This window comes from Meles meles, chromosome 7 (assembly GCF_922984935.1).
Source record: "Meles meles chromosome 7, mMelMel3.1 paternal haplotype, whole genome shotgun sequence".
Classification (NCBI taxonomy): domain Eukaryota; kingdom Metazoa; phylum Chordata; class Mammalia; order Carnivora; family Mustelidae; genus Meles; species Meles meles.
Window position 1 is genome coordinate 99,204,884 of NC_060072.1, and position 17,684 is coordinate 99,222,567.

General features: G+C 36.3%; 1 protein-coding gene across 6 annotated transcripts in view; it reads left to right on the plus strand.

The window, feature by feature from the left end:
* SLC16A7 (solute carrier family 16 member 7) overlaps nt 1–17,684 on the plus strand; it is a 185,454-nt gene that overhangs the window by 93,240 nt on the left and 74,530 nt on the right. For 5 of the 6 annotated variants that reach the window (XM_046011628.1, XM_046011629.1, XM_046011630.1 and 2 more), the window contains 2 exons: nt 1,296–1,424; nt 3,515–3,758. In XM_046011628.1, coding sequence (XP_045867584.1) covers nt 3,545–3,758 — 214 coding nt within the window. In that variant the 5' untranslated portion in view covers nt 1,296–1,424; nt 3,515–3,544. The remainder of the gene's footprint in view (nt 1–1,295; nt 1,425–3,514; nt 3,759–17,684) is intronic. The other variant, XM_046011631.1, reaches the window with a different exon arrangement.

Below are 17,684 nucleotides of genomic sequence, written 5' to 3' on the forward strand. Positions count from 1 at the left end.
TTAAAATTTTAATTTCAGGAATGCCTGGGTGGCTCAGTTGGTTAAGTGTCCGAATCTTGGTTTCAGCTGAGGTCATGACCTCAGGGTCCTGGGATGGAAACTTGGATGGGGCTCCATGCTCAGCAGGGAGTCTGCTTGAGATTCTCTCCTTCTCCCTGTGCCCCTCTCCCCACTCCTGTTTCTCTCTCTCTTTCTAAAATAAATAAATCTTTTAAGAAACCTTTAATTTCAGTCTTACCCATTTCTCAGATTTTATTCATGACTTTATAATTCCCTATCATTCTAGTCCCAACTCTCAGTTTCTCACTGACTTGGCAAATAGATCACAGCCTCTCCTCATCCTTTCATTCAAATCTCAGTTAGCCCAGTGGCTGCATTGCTTTTTTCAACACTTTAGGATACATTGCCCTACATGCAAAGCAGGAACTGGTTATTTAGTTCAGAGTTGATTTTTTCTCAGCTTTAATCTGGGCAAAGGAATGTCCAACCTAAACAAACTCTAAGTACTAGCTTCTATGTATTCAGCACAAGATTTTAGTTGAAATGAAAGTATTTGATGTATCTGGGATTTTGAATATATCTATCACCCAGATCTGATTAGGAAGTTTTAATTCTAAATCAGAAGATCCCTAAAATGCTTTTAGTCCTTTTCATAACTAGTCTGTCTCATTGTGAGACATATTATTGACAATATTTCTTCTAAAATTATTATTAAGTTAGCCACCATACAGTATATCACTAGTTTTGATGTAGTGTTCAGTGATTCATTATTTGCACGTAACACCCAGTGCTCATTACAAACCATGCCCTCCTTAATACTCATCACCTGGCTACCCCACTCCCCCAACACAGCCCCCAAACCCTCAGTTTGTTTGATAATATTTCTAATAATTCTCTTTTGAACTTTCTGTTTCCATTGTCAATGGATAGTTTCTTTAACTGAATTGCAAATTATTTAAATGAGTGTAGGAAATTATTTGAGGGACAGCTAATGAATGCCAATAAATAAATAAATTTCCTTCTCCATAATGGTAAATGTGAAATCTAATGTTATTTATTTTTTAAAAACCTATTTCTTCATTTTATACTTACAATTCTTTTCTCATGCATATGTTTGATCGTTTTGTTCATACATTAGCAGTTCTATCAGTGGATTGGCAAAGAAATTTTTCTAATTATTAAAACATGGTCACAATATCCTGGGATAAATTAAAGCTAGTGGCCTAATAGGGCTTATGGAACTCAATTATACATGTAAGCTTTGTTTTTTTGTTTTTTTTTTGTTTTTCCTTTAGATAATCAAGAGTCTGCTCTACCTCTCTCCCTTTGCATTGCCTTCACATATCACTTCAAGGAACAGTGAGTAGACTTAAAATTCCACAGATAATCCAAAAATATCTGTTCAAGTTGGCATCTATCAACAGGTAAAATTACACTTTTAATTCCTGCTTTTCTTGATTATTTCCATAAATAAAAGGAAAGAGACACCACAGGTATTAGTTGTGGAAAATATTACAGAGTAGTGCACAGGAGAATAACATCACACCAGTGAGTGTGTATGAATTGGATCTTGACTACTGATCAAACCAAGAGTTGTTTAATAATGAACAGGTGGTAATCTTGGAAGTGAAATTTTTTAAGAGTTAATTGGTTAGACTCCACTCTATAATTATTTTAGCTAGGAGATCATAAGATATCAATTTATATGAAAAAAATCTAAATAGCTAGGAGATAGAGAAGTGAAAAGGCATGAGTAATGACTCTTAACCTGGAATATGCAGTTATACTTAAGTCAATATGCTGGAAACAGATACAAAATATCACATACAGAGATAAACTGGTGAAAAAAACCATACAAAAAAAGAGGAGGATTAAGGCGAAAAAAAAAAGCTCAATCACATATTTTTTAAGGTCCTTCAGTTTTGAACTATGAACACAGATGCCTGTCCACTCAATAGAAATCCCAATATCAACCTATCTCATTAATAAATTTCAGTGTTCATATTCATAACATGATTTGAATATTAGTACCTTTCAATCTCCATATTGATATGATGATATTTAAATAATGTTTTTAAGATTATTTAGAAAAATTTTTGTTGAAGTGACTGAGAAGAAAATCATCCAGTTGTATTTCTAAGTGTTTACAATAGCAGATGTGATAAAAGCTACAGTAGTTTAAAGCCATGAATTGATAATGAAAGAGATGTTCTTTTATGCAAACAGGAAAATTGCAGAGAACTTCTCTATTTTAAATTTCATTTTTATCATTTTTCCTCTATGAATTTCTGAAAGCCAAGTCCTTAACTATGGACTATTGTCCTATAACTATGGACAAATTAGAAAAGTTTAATGTAGAGAATATTTAAATCTAAAAAGTGCATATAGAAGGTTTCTGAAAATACCCTTGATATAATTTAACAGTAAACAAATATTAACCCTGTCTCTGTTTTCATAGATATATGTGTAGTTTTTTGGTGGGTTTTCTGAAAACATGTGGCAAAATTAGATTTTATTAACTTATTTCCAACATTATTTTACCAATAGAAAATTGTTGGGTTTTTTTTTCCCAGTTGAAACATATTTACAAATAAAATGAGAGTAGTAGGAAGAAGATACTGAAAAATGCTGGCCGTTATAGCTAAAAGCTAAGCAAACAGCATTACTGCACAAAGAAACATTGATGTTAGGGAACCAAGATGTTTTTAATTTAATTTCAGTTGTGTGAAGCTATCTGTGATCCTTGCTTCCTCAGGAGAATGCATGCTCTTATGCCACAAAGCTAGCAGTTGTGTTCTTAGGCATATTCAAAGAGGAAGTCCTTTCTTTTAACAAACGATAACACACCGTCTATTTGTTTGGAAGACTCATTGCTATGAAAAATGCATAAAATATATCATTCATTAAATAATAAGTAACGCCATTTTGAGAAGTGCAGTAAAATTAATTCATTAAAACCATAAAACTTCTAGTGCTAAGGGTCTAGAAAATAGGTCTATGCTGAACTATTTTTAAAGTATTCTCAATTATTAAAAGTAGAAAAATTATAAATTATTTCTAATCTAATATTTCTAATAATTAAAAAATCTACTATTATTTAAAATCTATAAGATTCAATACGTGGTCCGTTTTAAACTTTGTAAAGAAAATCTTAAATATTTTGGATTAAGAAAGTATTCTGTTTTTAAGTGATGACAGCTCCATTTTTATTATGCTTAGAATTCGGATAGAGATAGCTTTTATTTTTGGGTTGGTACTTCAGTACAGATCTGAATTCTTTGAGTAATTGTTGAGTAGTTTTTATTTCCATAAGCAAATTAAATGCTTTCAATTTTTAGCCCATAACAAAGTGACATACCTCATTCCATTTTTTGGTTAATTTTCTGAGTATAAGAGTTAAAAAATATTCATGAGAAATTAGATACTTATAACTGTAAAATATTTTGGTGACTATCAAGAGTAATATCTGAAAATGGAAATAGGTTTAAACTGTTATTTCATCTTTTCTAAATAGGTGACTTGAGTCTCGAACAGAGGAGCAGAAATGCCACCACCAGTAGGTCCCCCCCTGTACCCACCTCCTGACGGAGGCTGGGGCTGGGTAGTGGTTGGAGCATCTTTTATCTCCATTGGATTTTCATATGCATTCCCCAAAGCTGTCACAGTGTTCTTCAAAGAAATTCAGCAAATATTCAATACTACTTACAGTGAAATAGCCTGGATATCATCCATTATGCTGGCTGTTATGTACGCAGGAGGTAAGGTTTCTGGGAATAAAGGGAATTTCAGATTCAGAAAACAATGCTTCGGTGCCACAGTGCTCTACATGTAGTGTCTTGGTATATTATAGCCCTGTTTTGTGTTTTAGTCATTTAAAACCTACCAAAAATATAATCCCAAATGAATTTTTAATAATTTAACGATTCTGCATTTTGACCTATTCATTTCATTCTTTAGTATTACTAGAGTATTTATTAAAGAATGAGGATTTATTTGAACAAAGTAATGTTTACTAAATTATGGAATTTCCAAAGGAGGCACCTTTCTGTTTAAGAATGGAATAAAGTCTACACCACAGTGTTAGCGTATCATTTCCTCCCATCGTTACCATGGGTAGAAATGCTTTCTTCCTGATGAAAAAGAGACTCCATTTGCTGACGATCTGTAAGCCTGCAGCTGCAGAAATGGAGAGTTATCATGTACATTCTGGATCCATTCCAGTTTGTGGGATCAAAATAATTCCTTATTTCTGTAGTACTCTTTAAATATAACATTTTTAAAAAAGATTTACTTACTTTAGGAGAAAGAGAGAGAGAGAGAATGGATCGAGAGGTTGAAGGAGATGGAAAACCAACCCCCCACTGATTGCAGACCTAATGTGGGGCTTGATCCCAAGACCCTGAGATCTGAACCTGAGCCGAAGTCAGGAGTTGGACACTTAACTGCCTGTGCCACCCAGGCAGCTCTAAATATGACATTTCTAAATGTAAATGGTTGCCTGACAATTATCTTGTTACTTTTCATGTTCAGATGAGGGTAAGATTCATGAGGGAGAACAAATCAAAGAACCGTATCACTTTTGAATGTTTAAAATAATTGGAATTATTAGTGCATATTTATGTCATTTATTTTCTTGAAATCAATTTAAACAGCAGACCAGATGGTCTCTACATTTTAAAAAGTCATTATGTAAAATATTTTGGTTTTTAGAGTTTTCATTTTTCAAATGGATATTTGACTTTAGGAGACAGGTGTAGACTCGGAATATAAGCATTGGAAGAAATTATACAAATCATCTAGCACAATTTCTTACCTTACAGTTGGGGATAATATGGTTCATAGTGATAGGGATATACCAATAACAATAATATCCAATATTTATTGATATGAGGACATGGAGAAGCAACATGGGGGGTTAGGGGGATAGGATAAGAATAAATGAAACAAGATGGGATTGGGAGGGAGACAAACCATAAATGACTCTTAATCTCACAAAACAAACTGGGGGTTGCTGGGGGGAGGTGGGATTGGGAGAGGGGGAGCGGGCTATGGACATTGGGGAGGGGAGGCGAACCATAAGAGACTGTGTCATACAATTTAATCCTCTTAACACTGCTTAAGTATTATTTTATCTCCATTCTATAATTGAAGAAATAGAGACATAAAATAGTTTCCCAAGACAAACAGCTCATAGTGGCTGATAGAAATCAAGACTCAAAATATTGAGTCATGTGCTCTTCTCCCTTTCTCATATCTACCTCTTTACATCTAGAAAGTGATAGAGCCAGATCTAGGCCAGGCTTCTAGAGACCGAATTCAGGTGCAACCCCCACCAAGGTCATTTGTCAGTGACATAATAATCTACGGATACTCTCTCTCTATGGTGAAAATGTGGTCCTCCAATGATCCTGTGTGTGTGTGCGTGTGTGTGCACATGCACTTGCATATTGGTATGTGTTTTTCTACTTTCTATATGTTGGCAATGTTACATTAATCTAATATGTCTCCTTTACCCTTTTCAGTTAGGTTAAATGGATGCATTTTTTGTTCCACTACTAAAAGGTGTCTTTAAAATGCTGTTTGAATGTATCAATGAAAAATTCTGCTTCTAAAACACACTCTGAGTATCTCCTTTGGACATTGCTTTAAGGATTCTAACTGTGTTATTTCTAATGATATAGAAATAATAGATACTGTATAACTGGTTTTGTTCCTTTATGGGAAGGGTTAGGTGTTTATTTAATAATGTATTACTAAAACAACATACAAGTCACTCTGTCCTGAGCTCCAAAATGTACTAATGTTAAATTACGTAGTTACCCGCCTTTTAAGTACAACTGAAACAGGTTCCTCTAGTGAATTCATAGAAGTCTACTGAATTTGACCTATGCAGTCATAATTTTATGTTGAATAAGTAGTTGATAACTCATAAGCAAGAGAAAAATTTGTATAACTTTTTCATTAAGTTAAGTCTTAATTGACTTTATTAGTTTAAAGCAAATAACCTCAAAGTCCCAATACCTCAAAGGAATACAAGTTTTATTGCTCAATGTTTCATCTGGTGGCTGTGCCATCACATGAGACTTTGTGGTGTTTCCAAAATCTGCTCCTCTTGGCTAGGCAGAAAATGAACACAAATAACATGGAAGATCATGTGGGATATTTTGGGGGCCAGGCCTGGAAAGGGTAAACAACATTTCTGCACGGATTCTACTGGTCAGAATACTTGTGCTGCTCTACGTAAAGATGGGAGCCAGGTTTGCTGGAAAACACAGGATTCCTAGAGGAAGAAATAGAGTAGGATTGCATCCGGTAAGTCTCAGACAGAGCCTGATACCCCAGCAATCATTCTTCATCCAATGAAAGTAGGATATATTTGTAGACTTGCCATGGTCATATGATAGCTTCCACTCTCTGGCTGGATCTACGGAAAGGTTTAGAATGAAGAATGATATAATTTCTTTTCTCAAACTATTAAATCTCAGTATCAAATTATAATGTGTAAATGCCTATAATATGTATTTATTATTAAATAATTTTTCAATTTATTCATGTCCTTATTTCCTATTTTAATATACATACATATATGTGTATATTATACATATATGTATAACATATGTATATACATATATAATATACATATTATGTGTGTATATATGTATGTATATAATATATGTGTATATATTATACATATATGTATATATATTATACATATTTTAAAAATACATATTTAAAAAAACACAAAAGAGGGGTGCCTGAGTAGCTCAGTTTGTTAAGTGTCTGACTCTTGATTTCAGCTCAGGTCACAGTGTCAGGGTCTTACGATGGAGCCTTGCCTTGGGCTCTATGCTCAGCTCAGAGTCTGCTTGTTTCTCTCTCTGCTCATTCCCTCTGTTCTCACTCTCTCTCTCTTTTTCTTGCAAATAAATAAAAAGCACAAAACAGAACACTTTTGAAGCTCATCAAAAAAATGGTAGTTTGGGGGTGCCTGGATGACTCAATTCGTTTGGCTTGACTCTGATCTCAGCTCACGGTCATGAGTTTAAGCTCTGTGTTGGGCTCCATGCTGGGCATGGAGCCTACTTAAAAAAAAAAAAAATGTAGTTTGGTTAAATAAGTAGTTATCAATTCAGGAAAAAAATACCTTAAAATGTTTAGGGTAATAGATGAAAAAATCTTTCCCAAGATCAGTAGGAATTTTCTACTTGTTTCAAGAAAACAAATGCTGGGGAGGGGAGGCGAACCATAAGAGACTATGGACTCTGAAAAACAACCTGAGGGTTTTGAAGGGTCAGGGGTGGGAGGTTGGGGGAACAGGTGGTGGGTGATGGGGAGGGCACGTTTTGCATGGAGCACTGGGTGTTGTGCAAAAAGAATGAATACTGTTACGCTGAAAAAATTAATAAAAGGGGGAAAAAAAAAAAAAAAAAAAAAAAAAAAAAAAAAAAAGAAAACAAATGCTGGACACATGAAGATACTTGTGTAGTAATTGATGGTGATATCTAGGTGAGATCCACTAAGTCGCTGGAATATTGCTTAGCATCTTAGTCGTCAGAACTGAGACATTTTCTTTATTGTCTCTGGCCATGGAAAAGTCAGTATTTGCAGAGGATCTGCTACACTGTGGTCTTTCCCTTGAAAGTGGAAAAGCAATCCCAGGCCTGTGGCCTGCAGGATAGAAATGTTATTACCTGCCATATCCACTGGTTAATGGAGAACTCATTATACTTTATGGTTTGTTGCAAATAACATTGGTGTCTTCTCTTGATACTTGGTTTTAATCTTTTAATAAGAAGTAGTTGAGGGGTGCCTGGGTGGCTCAGTGGGTTAAGGCCTCTACCTTCAGCTCAGGTCATGATCTCAGAGTCCTGGGATCAAGCCCCACATCGGGCTCTCTGCTCAGTGGGGAGCCTGCTTCCCCCTCTCACTCTGCCTGCTGCTCTGCCTACTTGTGATCTCTCTTTCTCTGTCAAAAAAAAAATAAAAATAAAAATCTTAAAAAAAATAAAGAAATAGTTGGTACATTTAAAATTGTAATATCAATATGAAAATAGTCCCCCTTATATGGATGCAGATAATTTTTTTCAGAAACATAATAACTATTTAGAACAAAAAAATCTAATAGTTTCAATTAATCTGAGACACAGATATTGGTCCTATTACCAAAGTGGTAGTGTTTTTTCAAATATGGTCCCCAAACTTCCTGCTTCTGAATCATGTGTCTCTTATTAAAAATGCATAGTTGTGGGATTCCTCCCAAACCCCCTTTTAGCAGAATTTCTCTTGGTGGAGTCCCAAAACTTGCATTTCAGCAAGCATCCGTGAAAAACACTTCATGTACAACATAGGGATTTGCTGTTGTAGAAGAAGATCAATAATTGATTTAAAAATATTTAAATCATCCTTTAATATTTGAAAGATCTCTATTTATAGAGGCCTTTTAGGTTGATGATTATAAAATAAATTCAAAGACCATAAGGTGAAAAGGCATAGAGTTTAGTATGAAGTTTAATGAGGCTGTCTACCAAGTAACCGAAATACTCTGTTCAACATAACGCTAATTACGTTAGCCTAGAGAACATCTAAGATCTGACACACTCATTAGGGCTTAGCACTCAACCTATTAATCACCGTGGTGGGGTCACTGGGTAAGATGAAGTGTGTTCTGAGGCCTGGCCCGTGATGTCAGGACTGGAGTCTCTTGTAGTAATTAGTTGGCATCTGAGCCTTGGTAGCAAGATATTACCTTCCCTTCTGATGTCTGAATTAAAAATGAAGCTAATAAAAGGTATGCAGGAAGGATGGAAAAGAATGCAAATTATGTTTATCTCTTACTTCATCCTTAGAATAATGACATTAGATTACAGCAACCCATCTGGTCATCCATATGGTCTCCTGGAGTTCTAGTGAATTTCAGCAGATAAGTCAAACACAGTGGTCACTCCATTAATAAAGCACTAAGTAGAGGTAGAAAACATATTACAAATTAAACTTAACACATTGTTTAAGATGGATATAGGGATTTATTTTTTAAACAGTGGTTATATAGGATTATCTTTTAGTATAGTGTTTGTCTTTGTTACTCTATCGAAAGATAATGTGAACCTGCTTAGCTACACAATTACTGAATACAGATTTGGGGCTGCCAATCTCTGTGAGTACCTCATGTTATTTTTCTGGTAATATCTGTTATGACTTAGAAGAATCAGCCATTCTGGAGGGAGGAGTTGGCTTTGTCTCCATGGTAACACACTCTTCTGTCTTATGTGACTGCCAACTGTACTGAGGTAAGGGCGATGGTTTTATAATGGAATACTTTACCTAGGGGACCAAGCATCAGATCACTCAGTCTTTTTCTACTGGAGGCCAAGAAGCAAAAGATTCTGGGCATGGGAGGTCAGTGGTCATAATATACAATGCGTGTTTTTCTATTCTTTTTTAAATCAAAGCTCACTATATTATTTTGCTTTGTGTTCTAAATATTTTGCTGAATGAAGGGACCTACTAAAAAATAATTCATACAGTACTGTCTCTTAGCAGCCACCAAAAAAAAAAAAAAAAAAAAAAAAAAAAAAAAGTTCATTCCATTCTGTGACTGAGATCTAGCTAGGGTTTTCACCTTAGTTTTATAAAGTCCCAAAGTTCACTTGGATAATTCCATGCAAGTAGACAGGCTATGCATCTTTTGTAACCACACTGTGATTTTTTTTTTTTTTAATCCATGAACATAGATATCGCTAGCGTTTTCCTAGAAAATACGGTATAAGGTAGCAGAAATCATTTTGCTCACTGTATATTCATGTGCTCCTATGTATTTTCCAACTTCCCTACACTCAAATGGAGACCAAGTGATTAGTTCTGACCAATGAAATGAGAGTAGAAGGATATATGTCATCCCTGGTCACCTGGATAGGACAGTTCCAGCTGGGGTCCCCCTTCCTATTTCCTCTTCTCCTGGCAGCAGTCTTGTTTCATATGACTTGGCTGCAAGGGGACGATCCTTGACCCACTGTATAGATTGAATAATTAAGGAGGAAATAATTATTAAGCTTCTATAGTTTGTTGTACGAAAAACCTGTATTATACTGATCAATACAGACATGAAGTCTTAGATTGCTGTGTAATTAGAATATAAATTATGCCAACTGTAAGCATGGACTAGAACAGACTATGGGATGTCTTCATTTAGCTCATGTCATGAGAACATGAGGAGGTTTGTACATGGTTCAGAGCTCTGGTAGAGAAGAGGAAGACTTCAGTGTCTCAAATGAAAAAGGAGCTGGGCATGGAAATCAGCATTGCCAGTTTTCGTGGGAATAATAGTGAGAGGCAGGCATTTGCACTTCAAGGCACAGAAGTAGAGATCAGATCTTGCCTGTGGAGCTTTCTATGATTAAATGTCTCTGTGTCCCTTCCAAGACAGGAATGGAAGGGGGCCTGGATCAAGGGCAGATCTTGAGTATGTTTAGTCCTAACTATTCAGGAGATACTATTCCTATAAAGAGCTGATAATTCAAATAATATTGGATTATTGCTAAATTTTATTTTCAGCAGGAAAAAAAAATAAGGAACTTTATTTAAATCCTTTTTTTGATATGATATGCGTTCTTTAGACAGTGAACGTTTCAGTTATCAATGTATAAAAAGAACCTACTTACTAATTTATGGCCTGGTGAGAATATCTTTCCTGATTTTGGACTTGAATTCCTCTAAAATACGTTGTTGCATTATTATACATTCCATGCAAATGTGTTTTGGTTACAAATGACAGAAACCTGAGTCTAAAGAGCAGTGTTCCTGAGTACAAATCAGAAGCGACACAGAGGTCCAAAGCCTTCCAGGTCAACAAGTTCCCCTAGCTTCTGTCTGTCACATTTCTCTGTCTCCTCTGTCCTCTGCTTCTAACAGTGAGGTAGCTTTGTTTGCTTATTTTGGTATACTTCCCCTGACAGAGGGAAGGTGATTACCAGCATTTCAGTCTAAAATTTGACATGAGACTGCCCCTCTTCCCTAAATTATAATCTGACAAATGCTAGGGAAGATGGCTAGGATCTGGCCCAATTTGCATCAGCCCCTGCAGGCGATCGATGAACGAGGGGCTAAGATTGGCAGCCTGAGTGGAACTATATACTTGGGACAGGAAAGACACAGTTCCCGATTAGAAGGATGACATTCTTCCCAGAAGAGGGAAGGTTTGTGAAGAGACGAAACAATCAGTGCTCGCTACTTTATTATTTTTTAAAATAGACTGATATATGATTTCCCCAAAATAAAGCCACATATTGCTTTTTTGCTAATCCCTCGTGGGTAACCTTACACTTAGATAGTTTCTTTATAACTAAGTAGCTATTTATATATATGTCAAAATTGATATTCCATATTTAGAAACTCGATTACCTAATGAAATGTAATTCTCAGTAGTTATCTAGAGGACTCAGTTACATTTACTAGAGTTGGCCCCTTGAGTGGAGCTTAGATTTGGAAAATCCTAGGATCTCAGGAGGGTTTATTAATAGTTTAATAGTCCAGTGAGAGGCAGAAGAGCATTGTCATTAAAATAATGAGCTCCAAAATAACAGATATAACATGTGGACTTTGCAACTTTGTGGCTTGGGCCCCCTATTGGACCTTGGATCTTCAGTTTCCCCATCTGTAAAATCAAAGAAAAAAAATATGGCATCTCCTGCTCAGCATGATTGTTACAAACAAATGATTACAATCTATATTAAGTCCTGAGTTTGATGCCTACGGATTTTTTGTGTTCGATTCATGGGAGTTTTGCCTGTTGTTGTTGATCTTGATATTAGCCATTATAGAATGAAACCACAGATTAGGTACAAGGAAGATAGTCTGATTAAAACAACCTGTGCCAGTAAGATTTTTAAACAGAGGGTAATGTAAGAAATAAATAGGTCAATAATCAGTTCTAAAAGAAATTCCCTGGCATTTACTCATATTTGCTGTGGCATTTCCCTCTGCCTTCTGCTATTCAGGTAATGGAGTGGACATTTGTCGTTCTTTTTGGGGTATCATGTACCTTTGAAATACTTCCTATGTTAGGAGATTCTGAACTTCATGATTTCCAGCCTTCCCAGGTAAAAAACCAGAAATTCACTTTCTCAGAATTCCTTGCACCTAGGCCACCCAAGCCCCATAAATCTAGTGTAGTAAGGCCAGGTTTGATGCAGAAGCTACTGACGTGAAGGAACAGATGCCTCAAGGAATACATTTGGCGAGGTGGTTATAGATAATCCATGATCCAGAAGCAGCGAAAAATGGTGTCTCTGTTGGAAGTCAGTGGGACTTGTAGTATAGGCTGTAGAGTATGTGGCTGTGGGTAGCAGCAGTGATGTGTCTACTAGAATGAACAATCAGTTTCACAGCGTGATTTGGGCAGTGCTGTGGACCAAATAGTGTCTCCCCACGAAATCTCAAATTCATATGCTGTATTTGGATATCGGGCTTTTAGGAAGAATTAAGGTTAAATGAGGTCATGGGGTAAGGTCCTACACCAGTAGGATTGATGGCTTTATTAGAAGGGGAAGGGAGATATGTCCTCTGCATTTTCATACAGCTGAAGCAAAGGCAGTAGGAATACACAGCAAGAAGGAGGCTGAACTCACCAGGAAACAGTTGGCTGGCACAGTGGCCTTGGACTTCCAGCCTCCAGAACTGTGATAATAAATTTTTGTTGATTAAGAAGCCTAGTCTATTATATTTTGTTATAGTAGCACAAGCTGATTAAAATATAGGTAGTTTCTGGGGCGCCTGGGTGGCTCAGTGGGTTAAGCCTCTGCCTTCGGCTCAGGTCATGATCTCAGGGTCCTGGGATCGAGCCCCGCATTGGGATCTCTGCTCAGCAGGGAGCGTGCATCCTCCTCTCTCTCTGCCTGCTTGTCATCTTTCTGTCAAATAAATAATTAAATAAATCTTTAAAAAATAAATAAAATATAGGTAATTTCAAACTTGTTTTTTTTTTTTAATCTTCCTTAATACTCTGTTAGTTAGTCCTCACTGGATGTGTTCTTTAAGTAGTATACGTATATGATAGATATATGTGAGATGAAGTTCCTAAAAGGTGCTAGTGAGGTCTAGCATGAAATACTTTCCTGAACTATACTGATTAATTTGAATACTATTTCTGTGAATATTTATTTCAAAACAAGGAACCATTCTATGCCCTCTCAAGCAGCATTTATATTAGGATTGAGAATATGCAACATTTTTTGCAATTAACTATTTAAAAAGGACCTTAAAAAGATAGTAATTAAATTTCATTTTTTCATATGCTGTAAGTGACTTAAGTTTGATGGATTATGGCAGAGAATTTGAAATACTCTTTGGTTGTACTCTTTGATTACTTCCTTTTTTTTTCTTCTTCCTTTCTTTTCTCTTTCTTCCTTTCTTCCTTTCTTTCTGTGACAGTAGTGACTCTGGCAGAATAATTGCTCTATTTCAGAGAGGTTTTAAAATGATTAATCTAGATGGCTGTTCTTATGTAAGTATTTGCTCAGCTGGTTAGGAGTAGCTATGCACATATAGAGCTCATAGATCTGACCTTAAGATATGGTCCCTGGCTGTGGCAGAAACTTTTGTTCTGCCCAGTTAGTACACATTTTTTGTGATCATCAGAGGTGGGGATTTGTGAGTAATCCAGTATCATAACTAGGGAGAAAACCCTATATAACTTCATTCATTCATTTGTTTATTCTTCAGATACACACTGGGCATGAACAATGTGCAAAGTACTGGCTTGGCTCAGAAAAGTCACACAGAGCCATCAGACGTAGGCTCGGCTTACAGGATAATAAATTTTATTTATTTAATTGCAGTTTTCAAATACATGAGTAAGGAAGTACAGTAGTTGCCATGAAACTATATAGAAAAGAAACAGATCTCGTAAGTGCATGATCAGGAACTGTTTCTTTCTGAAACTGAAGGATGAGGATGCAGCATTAATGAAAGAAAGGAAAGTATTTGAAGCAGAGCAAATAGTGTAAGTGAAAGCCCTCAAGGGGGAAAGGTCATAGAGAGCTCTAATAGCCCAAAGGAAATGAAGGTGATTGACATATGATGAAAAGATGGAGAGAAGTGTAATTGATGGCCTAAAATGCACTGAAGTCATCCTGGGTAACATTTTGTGTCCATGCAGACACAAAAGAAAAGAATCAGAATATGGCCATCTAGGATACCAGTATCACAACTCTCGGCACTCTGCCTGTTTTTGTTCTATTTTAGGATCATAATTCTTTTTTTTAAGGTATTATTTATTTATTTGACAGAGAAAGAGATCACAAGTAGGTAGAGATGCAGGCAGAGAGAGAGGGGAAGAAGGTTTCCCACTGAGTAGGGAGCCTGATGTGGGGCTTGATCCCAGGACCCCGAGATCATAACCTGAGCCGAAGGCAGAGGCTTAACCCACTGAGCAGCCCAGGCACCCCGGGACCATAATTCTTAATGTGTTAAAATGCAGTTGATTCTCATTATTCACATTAGTTATGTTTTATGAAATTACAGCAGACACTGAATCAGTGAATATTGAATTCTTGCTCTTAGGGAAAATACAAGGTTAGGTTCCTCTGAGTCCCTGGTTATATTTTCATCAACTGATCAATATATAACCTTGTTTTATGTGTGTTTCTGCTCAAAGACATCTTATTTAATAGTTGATTAATTAACATTGAACTCCCAGTAACAGCACGGTAACGCATGCCTGAATGAAGCTTATATAACATACATATTTTTCTCCATAAGGCACAATGCAGCCTTGTGCTTAGGAACACTAATCCATCCTTAAGGCATTAGGCTGTAAGACCATTTTTAAACAGCAAAATCATCAACAAAAAGTACAAAAAATGTGGAAAATATGCCATTGATTAGAGAAAAGGACACTTGCAGTATGAGAACTGAAATAAGTCAATGTCCCCTTGCTTGACCTTGGGAACTTGCATGTCAGGAGGTTCCAGTTTTCCCCACTCTGCACATCTCTATGAATAAATGTGAAAGCACTGCAAATATTGATTTGGGAGTTAGTGAGTAGGCAAGTTCACCTACATATAGAATCTGAAGATAAGGAGGATCCACCCTGTCTGTAGACTTTCTCAGATAGAATTGCGGTTTCCCATGCTGTATAAAATGATTTGGAGTTACCCAGTGTTTTTATTACAGTTGTTTTATTTACATTAACATTTATGTAGATACACATTGATGATAACTCTAGATTTTACCCACGTTCTCCTAAAGGAATACATCTTGCTCAAGCTATTAAAATAATGGGGTGCCTGGGTGGCTCAGTGGGACCTTTGACTCCAGTCATGGTCTCAGGGTCCTGGGATCCAGCCCTGCATCAGGCTCTCTGCTCAGCGGGGAGCCTGCTTCCCCCTCCTCTCTCTCTGCCTGCCTCTCTGCATACTTGTGACCCTGAGTGTCAAATAAATAAATAAAATCTTTAAAAAAATAAAATAATAATAATCACACCTAGAATCATTTTAATCACAAGAAGGGCATTAAGTCTAAAGCTTTGGACAACTGCTATGGAAGTTTTGGTAGATTTTTGAAGACTGATGCTAGGGTGGTTGGTGCTCCACAGCCTTCAGTGATTCTGATTTGCGTGTGTTCTGCAAACTCTTGGTATGTTTAGGATTGTAGCATTTTCTTGATTCACATTGTTCTTCTTTGTCCTCATCAACTCATGCAGTCTGTGACTGAGTTAGAGATTGATGCAAAGGACCGAATGGAAGCAACCTATATATTTTTCAGCACACCCAGGAATGAGTATACATTCCTGGAAGCTGAAAAGGAATGCCCAGGAAATAGAACTCTGATCTTCTTTGGATTTATCCACTCTCTTCAGAGGATAACGTAAAAAAGACTCTATAAACAAGAATATGAATGAAATCTAGGTGTGTGTGAGTGACTTGGAGTTTCTTTTAGATTTTCCAGACTTCCACCAGGTAATCCAATGTTCATAACCATGACTTACATTGATATAGAAAGTATAAGAATCCTCTTGATACCCAAAGCATTTAAAGTATCATTTTAAGATTAATTAACATCCTATTAATTAGAAGAAGAATTCAGAAAGTAAGTTAAAAATGTTGGAGATTTTATCTCAACTTGTGTAAACTGTCATGATACTAGTTGGAAGATGAAATGGTATGTGGTGTGGAAATGACTGTTGTGAAATCCATGTGGCACGAAGAACAGACACTTGGATATTTGACTTTTGGGCAAGAACAGGAGTAGAGAAACATTGTAACAGCGGTCTGTCTCAATGGTACAGATTTCTATCATCCTCCAAACAGGTGACATTAATCTAGAGATTGAGAAACTTTTCGCAGCTTCTCTGTATTCTATGCCGTTGTTGTCTGGGACAAACTTTTTTTTTCCCTCTATCAGAAATATGCGGGTGCCTGGGTGGCTCAGTGGGTTAAGCCGCTGCCTTCGGCTCAGGTCATGATCTCAGGGTCCTGGGATCGAGTCCCACATCGGGCTCTCTGCTCGGCAGGGAGCCTGCTTCCCTCTCTCTCTCTCTCTCTGCCTGCCTCTCTGCCCACTTGTGATCTCTCTCTCTCACTGTCAAATAAATAAATAAAAATCTTTATTAAAAAAAAAGAAATATGCAAAAGGTTGAATGTTAGTAACCTTATTTAGAGTGCTCTTAAACATGTAGAGGCTGTTATTAACCTTCCATATGCTGCTTGGGTAAGACAAGTATTTCAGTTTAAAATATATGTAAAATATCTATGTAGAGTTAATTTTTCCTTTTCAGATAAAGAAAAAACAAGTTTAAGGAATTAACTTCGATAAAATGAATGATAAGCCTTTCTCATGACCACGCCTTCACACAAGAAAAAATATGAAGAACCTTTATGTTGGGCAAAGATATTACTTAGAGGTGTTCCTTATATCAAGCATGATGTGTTTTAGAAGCTGGAGAAAACTTTCCAATGGCAGTATAACCTTGGCTCCTTGAAGTTGTCTCCCATATTAGTTCAAACACAACTGAGCTAGAAGCTTGAGGCAATTCGTAAGTACTTATGAAACTATAGTCCCTGACAAAACAGCCTGCTTCTCCCCATACATTATTGATATTCTAAAATAAGTCTGTGGGAGAAAAAAGGAAGATAGTTTAATTCACTTCATATTTTAAGTTCATATTTGAGACTTTTTATTTTGCCTTTTTGACTAATTTTATTCTCTTAGGTTTAATGAATGAAACATCAGTTAATGTTGAGTAACTATTAGATATAGGTATTCTTTTCTCTCTACCTGTGAAGTATCAAAATTGAAAACAAATGCTTTCTGTTTCCTTATCTTCAGCATTCAATCATTCTCCCTTGGGGTCAGTAGTAGCAGCAGAAAAACACATCTCACAAAGAATCTGAATTTCTGTTTGGTTTCAGACAATACTTTTTTGTTGCTTTGCTAGGTCATAAATATTTCTCTATACCATTGACTGAATATAATAGGCTTAAGTTAAATTAGCTAAATTTGGAGATTAGTTTTGCTTGCAATCATAGTTATTCATGGCCTTCCAACTGTAACTGTTCATGTTTTTTCTTTAAGAGGAGACAATGCAGGGTCAGGGGGCCGAGAGAATCTTAAATAGACTCCATGCCCAGTGTGGAACCCCATGTGGGGCTCAGTCTCACAATCCTGAGATCCTGACCTGAGCCGAAATC